General features: G+C 42.1%; 2 protein-coding genes across 2 annotated transcripts in view; one reads left to right on the top strand and one right to left on the bottom strand.

The window, feature by feature from the left end:
* pigk (phosphatidylinositol glycan anchor biosynthesis, class K) overlaps window positions 1-5,745 on the bottom strand; it is a 29,288-nt gene extending 23,543 nt beyond the window's left edge. The window contains exons 1-4 of the mRNA XM_072688373.1: window positions 5,388-5,745; window positions 4,349-4,402; window positions 4,156-4,247; window positions 787-922 (exon numbers count right to left, since the gene is read on the bottom strand). Coding sequence (XP_072544474.1) covers window positions 787-922; window positions 4,156-4,247; window positions 4,349-4,402; window positions 5,388-5,474 — 369 coding nt within the window. The 5' untranslated portion in view covers window positions 5,475-5,745. The remainder of the gene's footprint in view (window positions 1-786; window positions 923-4,155; window positions 4,248-4,348; window positions 4,403-5,387) is intronic.
* A 593-nt stretch (window positions 5,746-6,338) lies between these two features.
* The window catches only part of ak5 (adenylate kinase 5), an 82,696-nt gene continuing 75,838 nt past the window's right edge, over window positions 6,339-13,196 (top strand). The window contains exons 1-3 of the mRNA XM_072688372.1: window positions 6,339-6,638; window positions 9,282-9,468; window positions 12,232-12,399. Coding sequence (XP_072544473.1) covers window positions 6,579-6,638; window positions 9,282-9,468; window positions 12,232-12,399 — 415 coding nt within the window. The 5' untranslated portion in view covers window positions 6,339-6,578. The remainder of the gene's footprint in view (window positions 6,639-9,281; window positions 9,469-12,231; window positions 12,400-13,196) is intronic.

Here is a 13,196-nt window from a genome sequence, read left to right as displayed (position 1 = left end):
GGGTCAGAACACCTCCAGAACATCAGGCAGGTTTTGTTGGGGTGTTTCTGGTACGCTGTGGTCAGTACCTACCAAAAGTGCTCAGAGAAAGGAAGGAACCAGACACAGGGTCATGGACACCCAAGGCTTGTTGATGTTCATGGAGGCCCTGCCCACCTCACAACTTACAGGACTTAAAGGATCTGCTGCTAACGTTAGTCTTGGTGCCAGAGTCCATGCCTCGATGGGTCAGGGATGCTGTGGCGGCACAAGTGGGTCCTACTCAATATTAGGCAGGCGTGCGGTTGCCCTCATCTATATGTAAAAACTCATCTATGTGTTTTTTGAGGCTTATGTTCCATAAACTGACTGATATTATTAGTCATTTTGATTATTTAACTACAATTCCAGCATCATTTTCAATGTTAAACTTTAACTTTTACTAACATCAGTTTCATTGCAACTTAAAAAACATCTATTTTAGAAATTTGAGTTTTTTTTGTTTTTTTAAACAGGAAACTTCATCTTTGAGCTTGTTTTCTCAAGACCTGAGACTGCCTTGATTCTAAAAATACAGAGACTTGTTTATACTTTCAAGCTGATGACTTGCTGACACCTTGGTTACAAACCACAGCTTTGCAAAAACAGAACTTTAACACTAAAAAGGTCAGATATCTGCACCACATCTACCCTCAGCATCAGCACCGAAACCACCAATTTGTTCAGTTCCCACATGGGTTTCACAGCAGTCAGACAGTAGCGAGCTTCATTCCAGGAGAAAAGGTGAGGCGCAGGGCCTAAGCCTACCTCATAGCCACGGTAATCCACCTCCACGTCGTCCCCGTAAACGTTCAGCTCCATGTTCTTGTGGCTGAACACTGTGGCTGGCTTGGGGTTTCTGTGGTTGCAGGCCATGTCGTCAGCTAGCATCAGCACGATGTGACTGGAGGAGGGAGGAAGGAAGAGCAAACGTGTCAAATTAGAAAGAGACCCGGAGAGGAACCAAGAGAAGAACCGAGCGCATCCAATTAGAAAAGGTCCAGAAAGTAGACGGACCAGATTTCACTGGGGCTTCATTAAAAATTTCAAGTTCAGCGACTTCGCTCGTCTGAAACATGACACACAGCAGCGAGCTGATACATTCAATTAGGTTATAACGGATCTGAACTGGACTAGGTGTGTGATTATGTTGGTATGAGGATGACAACAGGGTTATTTTTTACTAATGAAATACATTTGTGTTATTCCGCACTTTAGTGCAGGTACAGCTTAGCAAGTACAATTATTTTAAATATCTAATATTGAAGCCTTTCAAGGTAATTGCACTTTGTGAGCAATGTTTCTTTTTTATTTTGGAAAAAAGCAAATGTCTATTATTTTAATTGTTAATATCTCATGAAAAACATAGGAAGCTTATTTTTAGTAGATTGGTTTGAGATTTGAATGCAAAACAGGAAGTCATTTGCAGTTCATTGGTTTTAGTGCTGTTTATAAAAAAAAAATAATAATAAAAAAATTAAAAAGCGCATTAAAATTAGACGTGGGCTAGAGGGGTGTAAAGCCCCCCCTCCAGCATTGAGCTATGCAGCAGTAGAAGAATGGTGTTCTCTGGAATGATGGATGGTGCTGTGATGGGTTGGGGATGAGGTGATGATCATCCCATCCAACATCCCTACCTCATTAACACTCATGTCGCTGAATGCAATCAAATCCTCACAGCAATGCACCTCCTAAAATCTAGCAGTAAGCCTTCTTCTACGGACAGTAGAGAAAGTCACTCTGACAAAAGCAGGATCAGCTCTTTTTAAAACCCTTAGTTTCAGACGAAAAAATTAATGAGCAGGTGTCCCAATACTTTTGTCAATAAAGTGTATGAGGGTTTTTTTTTTATTAAATGCAAAACCAGAGAGCGACAGGGTACAACGTCCTGCTATGCCTGAAGGACACAACTACGTTTTGCCAAATAACCTCATGTTTCACTGACCTGACAGCCAGTAAACACGCTCGTGCTAAAGTGCTTCTGGAGTGAATGGGCCTTTCAAAGAGAATTCAGCAAAGCAGCAAAGCTGAATTTGTCCCCAGACGTTTGCTGCAGCAGCAGCCGCCTCCACCACCACCGCCGCCGCCGCCGAGGGAGCAGAGGGAGCCGAAGCCCCGTTATAAATCACAGCGCATGAAAAGAAGAGTAAATCTCCCAGAGGGAAGCCATTAATATGCACCGAATGCATAATGCTACTGCTCGCTGATCCGGATCCATCTCCGTCAGTCTGGAGTAAGAATTAGGAGCAGCTAATGCCTGAGAGCTAATGATTAGCAGCTCCGCAACGATTAACACACACACACACACAATATATATTATACACACACACACACACACACACACACAATATATATATATATATATATATATATATATATATATATATATATATATATATATATATTAATGACGGCTGATAATGAAACTACTGCAGAAATGTTAGGGAAGAGGGAGGATTGTGGGGAGTGGGAAGGTTCTTTGAAGGTTCTCTGAATGTATTTCGTTTGTTATTTTATTTTATTTTAATTTTTCTTCCAATTTTCCACTGAATTCAGAAGGTCAGTTACCCATTTACAATTACCCCTTATCTCTTTGTGTGTGTGTTGTAGTAGTGTAATATATATATATATATATATAAAATAAAAATATATAACATGTTCTAGTTGTCAAGGTTCCAGATAGAAACTCTGCCTTAAGGAACCCTTGAAGGGCTGTAGCTGAGAAGCCCAACTCTTGCTGTGTTCTGCTGAAAGGTACTGGTCTGGACATGACCCTGATGGCAAGCAGCATGACCCAGGCTTCGAACCAGCGATCCTTAGATCACAGATGGCAGTGCCTTAGTCCAATGTACAGCTTGGAGCCGGAGCCGGAGCCGCCCCCCCAAATGTTCTTTGAATATATTTAGAAATTCACTGGAGGCCCCTGAGGGCCCAGTGCTAGTCATATTCCATTGTGAAACTTTGGTGGCAACTAAAGGGTTAAAAATGTCCAATCAGGCTGGTTTTCTCGGCTGTATCTGCATAGATACAGCTAGGCTAGCTCTCCCATTGGTCGGGCCTTCACTGGTAGTACTGAAGGCCTGCGCATGTCCAATTAACCTACAACACTACCAGGAAATGACAGAAGGCTCTAGATAGGTCCCTGGTTGTGAATGTGAGCGGTAGTGCAAGCACTAAAATTCCGAGCGCCGTCATGGTTACACTGAGAAACGCTTTATTAAACAAATTATCTATAAAAATGTTTCTAGATTTGAATAAAAATGGGTTCTCTGATTCATATCAATGGTGGAACCCATTTTGGTTCTATATAAAGGGTGTAATCTACATCTCTACAGTTTTTTCACTTGCATTTGAAAACCCCTTAAACCAAACAAAGAACCATCAACGCATTCAATCGGTTCTTCTAGCGGACGGTTCTATACACACTCGGCACAAAAGGAAAGTGAGGAAGCTTGTGATTGGTAGATTATTTCTTTGAAGGAAAGAAATTGGCAATAAATCTTACACCACTGGACAGCCAGTTAATCCCCCTTTTAAATAGTGCCACATTTGTAAGGAACATGCATTTGTGTGATGAGCAGCAGAGCTGAGTATCTGGGTTGCACCCATTTTTAAAATAAAATAAAAAAAGCCAAATCCTCTCTGCCATTGCCAAACAGCTTATTCTGCCTTCAACACTTGTTCTGAGCTCCTGGTACCCCCAGGTGCTGCCAATCAGGTGCCTGATTAGCACCTTGTTGGCAGCACCTGTGAGCATGGGCTCTGCTACAGGGGTCAGTAGGTGTCTGCTCCAAGACTCGGCATGCCACATTTGACTGAACTGGCTAGGGCTCATGCGATTGGGCAACTTCAAGCTGGTGTTCTGCAAAACCAAGTTGCTGCATGATTTGGGGTGAGGGACCCAGGAAACCCTCTCCAAACTGAAGGCGTCCCAGTTTATTTGCAGGACGATATGGCACTCAGCTCTCTGCCCATGTACTCTACCATGCTGCTCATCCCACAAATGCGTGTTCCTTACAATCGTGGCTTCATTTAAAAGGGAAATTAATATTTAAGATTTATTGGCAAGAAGCATTGCTTTGTAGACCAAGCTGTAGCTGAGAAGCTCAACTCTTGCTGCGTTCTGCTGAAAGCTACCTGTCCGGAATGCCCAGCCTCTTCACGCTCCTGTACACCGAGAGCACGTTGGCCACGTGCCGGTAGTTGAACCAGAATCTGGACGTGCACACCTGGGGGGGGGGGGGGGAGAGGAAAACAGACACAGTCAGGAGACGGTCAGCAGGACACGGCGGATCATATGGACAAACCGACCAAAGCACATAAGGCTTACCAGCACTGCCCAGTTGTTGGTGTGGCCGCTGCCGAAGAACTGAGAAGCTTTCGTCTTTAGGCATAAAAACACAAGGAACAGAGGCTTTAGTCAGCAGGTGGATTCAAGGTGGAGCTGTGAGTGACAGGCAGGGTAAGAATGGATGAATCTGTTAGATGTGCTGCTAAAGTTCTGCACTAGGTACCATCAATGGGTGCGTCAACCCTAGCCATTGATATCCTGAGGGAGAAGAGCTAGAGCTGGGCAATGTGACAATACTGTATCGGGATACTCTATGTTTTTAGTGATCCTCTAACATATTAAGTCTATTGTTAGAAAGCTGGTAGGGTAAAGGGCCTTGCTCACAGGCCCAACAGTGGCAGCCAGCCTAGCCCGGGCATCGAACCCACAACACTGATCAACAGTGTAATTAGTCTGCACTTAGTATGGAGCGTATTTGGATGGTTGTTTTTAAGAATCAATCACTATTGAGGCGTCTGATCGGGTCTAGCTAGGAAATACTGTGCAGTGAGAAAATAATATTCCTTAAATATCATGATTGTTCTTTATTACAATTCAAATAGGAGCATCTGCTAAATGACATGCATGCAAATACAGTCCAGCAGTAGAGGACAGCAAGGAGAACAACAGGATGGGTGGGAGCAGGGCCAAAAAGAAAAAGCAGGGGAGGGGGAGGGGGGGGGGCATTTATGGATAAAAGTCAAAATAGCTCCTAATCATTGAGGGTCTGAATAATAATAACGCAGATACAGTGAATCTAGTGCTACACTGCATAGCTAGCTAGCTAGCCACAATGCTTTAAGCATGTTAGCAATATAGCTACCTAGCTACTTTATTCAGCACCAATAAAACAGCACTCTAGCTTAATATATACATCATTTTATACTGATGATATTTAGTCAATGAAATAATCGACTAGCTGCAGAAGCTGGGCGGAATCTGGCAGAGAGGCCAGCTAGCTAGCGTTAGCTTAGCTTAGGTCCTTTCCAATAAAGAAATCTCGCCTCCTTCATCATGACAACAGCAGCAGCACACTCACCTCAACGCCATTACTGCTGATCACCGGCAGGAAAACGAGCACATTTATAAAAGCAAATATTGACAGAGATATGAAACAATTTGCCATGATGAAATTTCATCCGGCAGCGTCGCCTTCTGCTGCAGGGGAAGCGCACTCGCCCCTTCACCATAATAAAAGTCCCCGTTTCAAAATAAAAGCGCAACGTGCAAAATGTTTTTCCCGGCGCAGCTCAGCTACTCTTGCCACTCTTGGGTTCAGAATAGTGGCTAAAAATAGAAGAAATACATTGTTATTATATAACAGAAATGTGCTCTAATTCACTGCCGTTTCTTCTTTTTTTTGGGTTGCTTTCTTGCATAATATTAATTATAAATTAAAATTAAAATGCTAGAACAGAGTTGGCCTGTGAGGAAATAAATAATGCATAAATAAATAATGGCTAAAAAATAATAACACCTCGAGTTCCAAAGAAGTGGCCAGGGACTGCTATCATTTAAAAAAAATATATTATAATAGATCATCAGGATTCACAGCAGACTCGTCCCAGAGCTAGGGATAATGGGGCTGAGGCAGCTGGGGGGCTGCAGGTCACACCCACCAGCTGTGCTCGTGAAAAAAAAATAAAAATAAGTCGATTATTAGGGTGATTTACATTTGCAGAATTACTTCTAACTCTGAAACCTCACAGAGAGAGAATCAAGTCCATATGAGCCCTGTCCCTCCTCTGGTGAGAGGAGCGGAGTCCGGTACCTGTCGCCTGCAGTCAGGGCGCTCGCCTTATTATTTTTTTCCCCCACCCGTATTCAGGGCAAATCCCGCCCCCAGCGCTGCGATTGGCCAGCGCTATCCCGCCGAACTGCCCTGTTAACTACTCACCAATCACAACGCCGGAGGTGCGCCGCGCCTAGCCAATCACAGCGTGGGACGGTGGGGTTTGTCTGAAAGCGGGCGGGTAAAGAAAGCAACGCTGTTGACGGTTGTCAACTTGAGGCTGAGTGGAGGGGCTGGAGGGCAGCAGAATGCCACACAACGGCTTCCTCTGACTGGATACAGCCTCCTTTCTGCTTTTTGCTAGTTTAATAACCCCTAAAACTAAAACCTGCTTATTTCTGGATAAAACTACTAGCTAGTCTCGTCGCCGCAGAAGCCGAGGACTGACTGAAGCAGCTTCTCTGAATTTAACGGGCTTCTCTTTCCCTCAAAACAACCATGAACACCAACGACGCCAAGGAGTATCTCTCCCGGAGAGAAATCCCACAGCTGTTTGAGGTGAGATGATGGAAGTTCTGCCTTTAATCGTAATATTTTGCAGCTAGTGATATAGAGCTAGCTAGCTAAATACCTGAACGCAAGCCCGCGCGCGGCTGGAAAACGTTGGTGAAGTTGTGCGCGCGCGCCGGCTGGTTAGCTAACGCTGGGTCTGCCTCAGGCGCGAGGCGCGAGGACGGGAATGTCACGGGAATGTTTGACTTTTCCCGGCGTTTAAAGTCCATCACATGTCCCCCAGCTGTCTTTACTATCCAGGCCGCGGGTCATGAAGACACTTAAAGCTGAAGTTCCGTTAGGATTTGGTCCCTTTGACCGCGTCCTCGGCTGGGGGGAGGTCCCTGATTGGGTCCTGGGGCTGCTCAGCTAATGGCTTCAGCTGCCCCCCTCAAAAAGTCCCCGGATGCCTCTAAAACCTTCCTCCAGAGACCCTGAAGTATGAAGAATTAAAATGTAATAATATTTAGAGGCATAATCCGTTCCCTCGGTTAAATATATCTTTATCTGCTTAGATTTAATAGCCCGTTCCCTCAGTTCCATAAACATTCCCTAAATATGATAAATCGTTCCCTCACTGTGATACATTGATGCTTAAATTTATTAAATAAATTTGTTACTTTAATTTAATAAATTCCCACAGTTTATTAATTTGTTACTTAAATTTAATAAATCCCTCAGTTTATTAATTTGTTACTTAAATTTAATAAATTCCCTCAGTTTATTAATTTGTTACTTACATTTAAAAAATAATTCCCTCAATTTATTAATTTGTTACTTACATTTAAAAAATAATTCCCTCAGTTTATTAATTTGTTACTTAAATTTAATGAATAATTCCCACAGTATAATTTGTTACTTAAATTTAATAAATAATTCCCTCAATTTATTAATTTGTTACTTAAATAAATAAATTGTTTCCTAAATTTAAATAATCATTCCCTCAATTTAATAAATTGTTCCCATCAATTTAACAATCTTTTTTCTCAGTTTAATAAATGTCATAAACCATAGTCATAAATGATCCCTTGAAATTAACAACTCATTACCTCTACTTAAATGTAATAAATAATTCCCTCAATTTATTAATTTGTTACTTAAATTTAATAAATTGTTCCCTCAATTTAACAATCCATTCTCTCAAGTTCATAAAAGATCTCTTAAATAAATTGTTCCCTCAATTTAACATATCGTCCCCAAGTTAACGATCTGTTCCCTCAACTGAATAAATTGTTACTTAAATTGAATAAATCGTTTCCTCCATTTAATAAATCGCTCCCTCAATTTCATAAAATATTCCTTTAATGTAATAAATAGTTTCCTCAATTTAATACATTGCTCTCTCAGTTTTACAAGTCGTTCCCTAAATTTAACAATCCATTCCCTCAGTTCATAAGAACTTAATAATTTGTTCCCTTGAATTAAAAATCTGTTCCCTCAATTTGACAAATGATTCCCTCCATTAGGCAGGAATGCTTTGGTTAAACTGAGGGAAGGAGTTATTACAGCGAGGGGACGTTTAAGTTTAGAAATATTAGTTCACTGCCTGGATGATTTAGGGGCTCCGTACTTTTCAGGCACAACCAGGGGCACATTACTGGGTCCGTGCCCCTACAGTGGCTGCAGTAAACAAATTTGATTACATAGATCAATGAGAGGCACATACACGACTCTCCCATAGCTAAATCTGTTTGTAGTCCGTTACCACTTTGGCCACGTTCTGTCCTCACTAAAAGTGAGAGAACTTGGCTTTTCAGTAGAGCAGTGTCCAAAAAAAAGTGGACATGGAGATAACCTGTTCATGGATGCTAGAGTCAAGGACCCCCGCCCTGCCCATTTTAGTGTTTACCCGGCTTCCAACACACCGGATCTAACTACTCTACTAGTCCAATTAATTAACAAGCCCTGAGGTGAAGGCAGTGTGTGACCTGGATTGGAAGCCATTGACATCGGCAGATATTCTGCAAGGCTGTTAGTATAGTTCACCTGTAGATGGGTTTTCTCGCCTCAGTCCTCAGGGAGTCAACATTCTGTACTTGTGCTCTGTTCTGGCTTACATGCACCAGGTATACACTGTTCAGGTGCTTTGGGAGCTGGTATAGAGTGAACAATGTGTTGATAAAATTAAACTTCAGTTTCCTTCAAACTTCACAGTTTATTTTCTGTTATTTTAATGTTCAGTGTGCTAGGCTGTTACTAAAAGGACCCCATGGTTTGAAATTTGCCGCACCTGGCCTTTCCTAACGATGACCGTGAACAAGCCATCTCCTTAACAAGCTAGTTAAGGTCTGAGATCTTGGTTTTTTTTTTTGAGAGCTCAAATCTCTCGGGATGCCCAACTATTTCCAATGAGCTTTTCTCCTTTTCTCCAGTCTAAACTTGCACAAAATCTTAAATAATTCACTTAAATTACTAAAAATGAAAAAGATAACATTCCTTCATTTTATCCCATTTGGAGATTAGTTCATCTTCTACGCCCTTAGCTGTTCACACTGCATGAATTTTGATGAGGAAGGAACCTTTGCATGCCACTGTATATGGTACGTTGCAGATGATGCTAAGCCCAGGGCTAAAGTATTTGGGCACCACTGGCACAGATGGTACATCACAGCCTGCTAAAGCAATGCCTTTTTCCTGTTCTGTCCACAGAGTTTGCTGACAGGTTTGATGTACTACCGGCCAGATGATCCGATAGACTATCTGGAATGCTGTCTGAAGAAGGTCAGGGAACTGGGAGGGACAGAAAAAGTTCGGTGGGACACCTTCGTGGGACAGGAGAAGAAGTCCTTGCCCCCGCTCAATGGCGGTCAATCACGACGGTCTTTTTTCAGAAACGGTAGGTCCAGAAGGAAATGCTAACACTAATAATAATAATAATAATAATAATAATAACACCACATTTTTATATGCTGTGTTTTAGTGACCCATCAGTCTTAATGACTGTTGTAAAAATATAATTAATAGAAGTGCTATTTTCTTGTGGAGAAAATGTTAGGACACCCTATGCCTATAGCAATAATAGCTGGTATTTCCCCCCTTGGCTGAAATAACTTAGTTAGACATTTCCTAGAATGATCTACCAGTAATTGACATAAACTGGGAGAGATTTCTTTCCACTCCTCCATGCAGAAATCTTTCAGCTTTAGTTTTTAGGCAGATGTGTTCACATTTTCCTCAAGCTCCCTCTGATACAGTAAAGAATTCCTAGTGGATTCTATGTTGGAGATCTCTCCAGGCCCTACTGCAGAAAAGCAGCCCAAAACCGTGGCATCTCCACCTCCATGCCTCACAGCTGATATGGGTTCTTATGCTCAAATACTTCGTCTGTTACTGCGTCCAAATAATTTTGAATGAATTTGTCTAAAGCACATTGTTACAGGTGTCCTGGTCTTGGGTTTCCTCCTTGCACACCTCCCATAAAAAAATCAACTTTCTGATGGTAGATGCTGTACTTTGACAGCTGTAGATCCTCTGATGACATTTTAGGATTGTTAAAAATGTCCATGTGTTTTAAATATGTTAAAAAAGAAAGTAGGTTTTAATAGGGTGTCCTGATTTTTTCAGTCCATGCTGACTGTAGTCAGTTTGATTGGAAAACGTGGTGTAATTGTAATTTCTCAACACTTTATTATTCTGAGTGTTGAAAGCTTGTTAGTTATTTATATTATATAATACTGCTGCATGCTGAAAGTTGATGCAGTATCACCAATCTCTTGCATCTGACGTCTGGGCTGAGTTGAATGCCAGCAGCAGACAGGTCTCTACACCTCTCGCAGTTATAAGTGTACTTTGCCGCAGGCTGTGCGGTTAGGAAAATGAGCGGCAAGAATCCCTACCTGTTGAGTTTGCTTTGCAAAACAAATATGTCATCTATACTGAGGACTGCCAGACACTGAGTTAACTGTGTTTTGATCCCTAGATTGACCACATTGCAACATTTGCTGGCCTTTCTTTGGCCATGTCTGTAATTACACCACGTCCGTGACCACGCACCTGCCTCTATTAAAAGTGTATCTTACAGTCTGTGACATACTTTCCTTTCCGTTATGTAACAAGTTGGCCATATTAGAGCGTGTACAGTCATTCCTAGCCTGTACGACACCGCCTTTAAAATCACTCCACTGCTCACCCCGCACAGCTTTACCATTTCATCTTTTTATTACAAAAAAAAAACCCAACTTCATTTCCAGCTAGCGCTCATGCTGTTCAAAGAACTGCGCCACTGTGCCCCCACCACACAGTACACGAGTGTGGTGAGCAGGTGAGCAACCTCTCAATAACCCTTTCCATCCAGGGTTCGTTTTCATTCCTGCTCCTGTAGCTCCTGCCTCACTCCTCACACTTTCCCTGGCAGTTGCTTAGCGCTGTTCTTACTATGGGTTTTAGAGGCCATCACACTGTCAGCACTGAGAATGTCAGGACATCTGAAGCAGCAGACGAATGCGTTAACTGTGCCTCCGAACTCTAAACCAGACGTAGTACATGGTTGTGGTGAACGTGTGAGATTTGTTGTCAACCTGGGGGTTTGCTGTCGCAACATTGAGGCAAAATCCGTGTGAATTAAGCTGTGCCCGCTAATAGCTAGGGCTGTACAGTATATCTTTCAGCATCCCCATCGCAGTGTAGACATAAGAAGCAGTCACATCGCAGGATGTGCAATGTCATATACAGCTTGATCACTTATTTTACCCTATTGTTGGGTACACGGAGTGCATTATATATAATATTGCTTATATATTAATATGTTGGATGATTGACACGCTAACACTGTTCGCTCCCACGGCCTCTTTAAAGTTAAGTATCTGCATGTCTGCAACGATGTTTCCACTCTAAGCATCATCAGATCTATGGAAAGTAATTAATTTAGAAAACAATAATAGCAACTGCTTACCACAAGCAATTGTGCTCTACACTATGTCCAAATGTTTGTGGACATCCCTTCTAATGAGTGCATTCCCTGTAGAGAGGTACTGTCAATAGAATAGGACACTCTGGAGCAGATCAACAGAATCCTGAACCTATTGGCACCATGACTAATGCTAGGAGTGGCTTAGAGGGGTATAACCCCCCCAGCATTGAGCTGTGGAGCAGTGGAAGAACTTTGTTCTCCAGAATGATGGTTGGTGTTTCATCCAGTACTTTTGAGATGAGTTGGGGAGTGGATTTGGGATGAGAAGGGTTGGTCCTGAACATCCTGACCTCTAACTAACACTCTTGTTGCTGAATGCAATGGTCCATAATCTAGTAGAAAGCCTTCTTCCTGGACAGTAGAGACTCCAACAAAAGCAGGATAAGCTCTTTTTTAATAGCCTTGATTTTAGATGAAACAGTAAATGAGCAGGTGTCCCAATACTTTTGTCAACGTAGTGTACGTTCTGTCATTTTCTTACTGTCAGTGCAAAGTGATGACTCTTTTACACGGTCTTGTCACTTTATGCATCACGCTGTGTTGGATGACGCAGAAGTAGGTCATCCGACAGTGGGTGAGACGCCTATACATCCCACCACATAAAGCCAGCAAATGCTAGTTAAGGAGTCTGCGAGATCTGCAGCGATCTTTTGTCATTGTCTCAAACACCTGTTGTGTTCCACCTTGTAGTTTTGCCGGACAGTCCCAACTTCCCCTACCGAAGGTACGACCGCCTGCCTCCCATCCATCAGTTCTCCATCGAGAGTGACTCGGACCTGTCAGAAACAGCCGAGCTGATCGAGGAGTACGAAGTGTTCGACCCCTCCAGACCACGGCCAAAAGTCATCCTCATTATTGGTAAGTGCACAGCCAGCAGCAATGACCGATGGTAGTGCATCTCTAAATGATTCGACACCTGTGTTTGTGTGTTTGAATGTGTGCAGGTATCTAAACGGGAGTAAATGCTCTGAAATAAGGGCTGCATTGAATGCACTTGTATATGACTTTCATGCCGAATATAATTTCATATATCAAAGCAAGGGACTTAAAAATACTAGAAAATATAGTTTGTAATAAGTCAATTTCATGCATCACTTTCAGTTTGCATGAGATGTTAACACACCCTTTAAATTACGATGAAAACCATCATTCAAATCCTGCCATGTGAATGAATGAAAAACAGGCGTGTGTATCCGCCACATCCTATCTAGTTTCCATGACTGACAAGCTGCGTGAAGTTCTGATTCCATTTGGAAAGCAAATGCATATTACCGTTGTGAGCAAAGCCTCTAAGCAAATGAGACGCACAGTAGTTCATTCATCTGTCTCTTTTAACCAGGGCCATCTCCTACAGTTATGAGAACGGTTGTTATTTCAGTTATGAAAGGATTCACTCTAAATACTTCATCCAAATTATTATAAGCATCTATGGGTAATTGAAAAGCAGATGATAATTGAATGTATTGTAGTATTATAATGCAGTGTAGTATAGGGCTGCACAATATATCATTTCAGCATCGCAACGTGGACATGTGTAGGACGTGCAAATTGAATTGAATTTAATTGATGGGAAAATGCTGTTTTATTTGATCAAAGTGGATAATCTGCCCATTATGATTCATTTTTCGATAATACACAGAGGTATTATGCATTAT

Source organism: Salminus brasiliensis, chromosome 9 (assembly GCF_030463535.1).
Source record: "Salminus brasiliensis chromosome 9, fSalBra1.hap2, whole genome shotgun sequence".
Lineage (NCBI taxonomy): Eukaryota > Metazoa > Chordata > Actinopteri > Characiformes > Bryconidae > Salminus > Salminus brasiliensis.
This window is presented reverse-complemented; position numbering and strand designations above follow the sequence as displayed.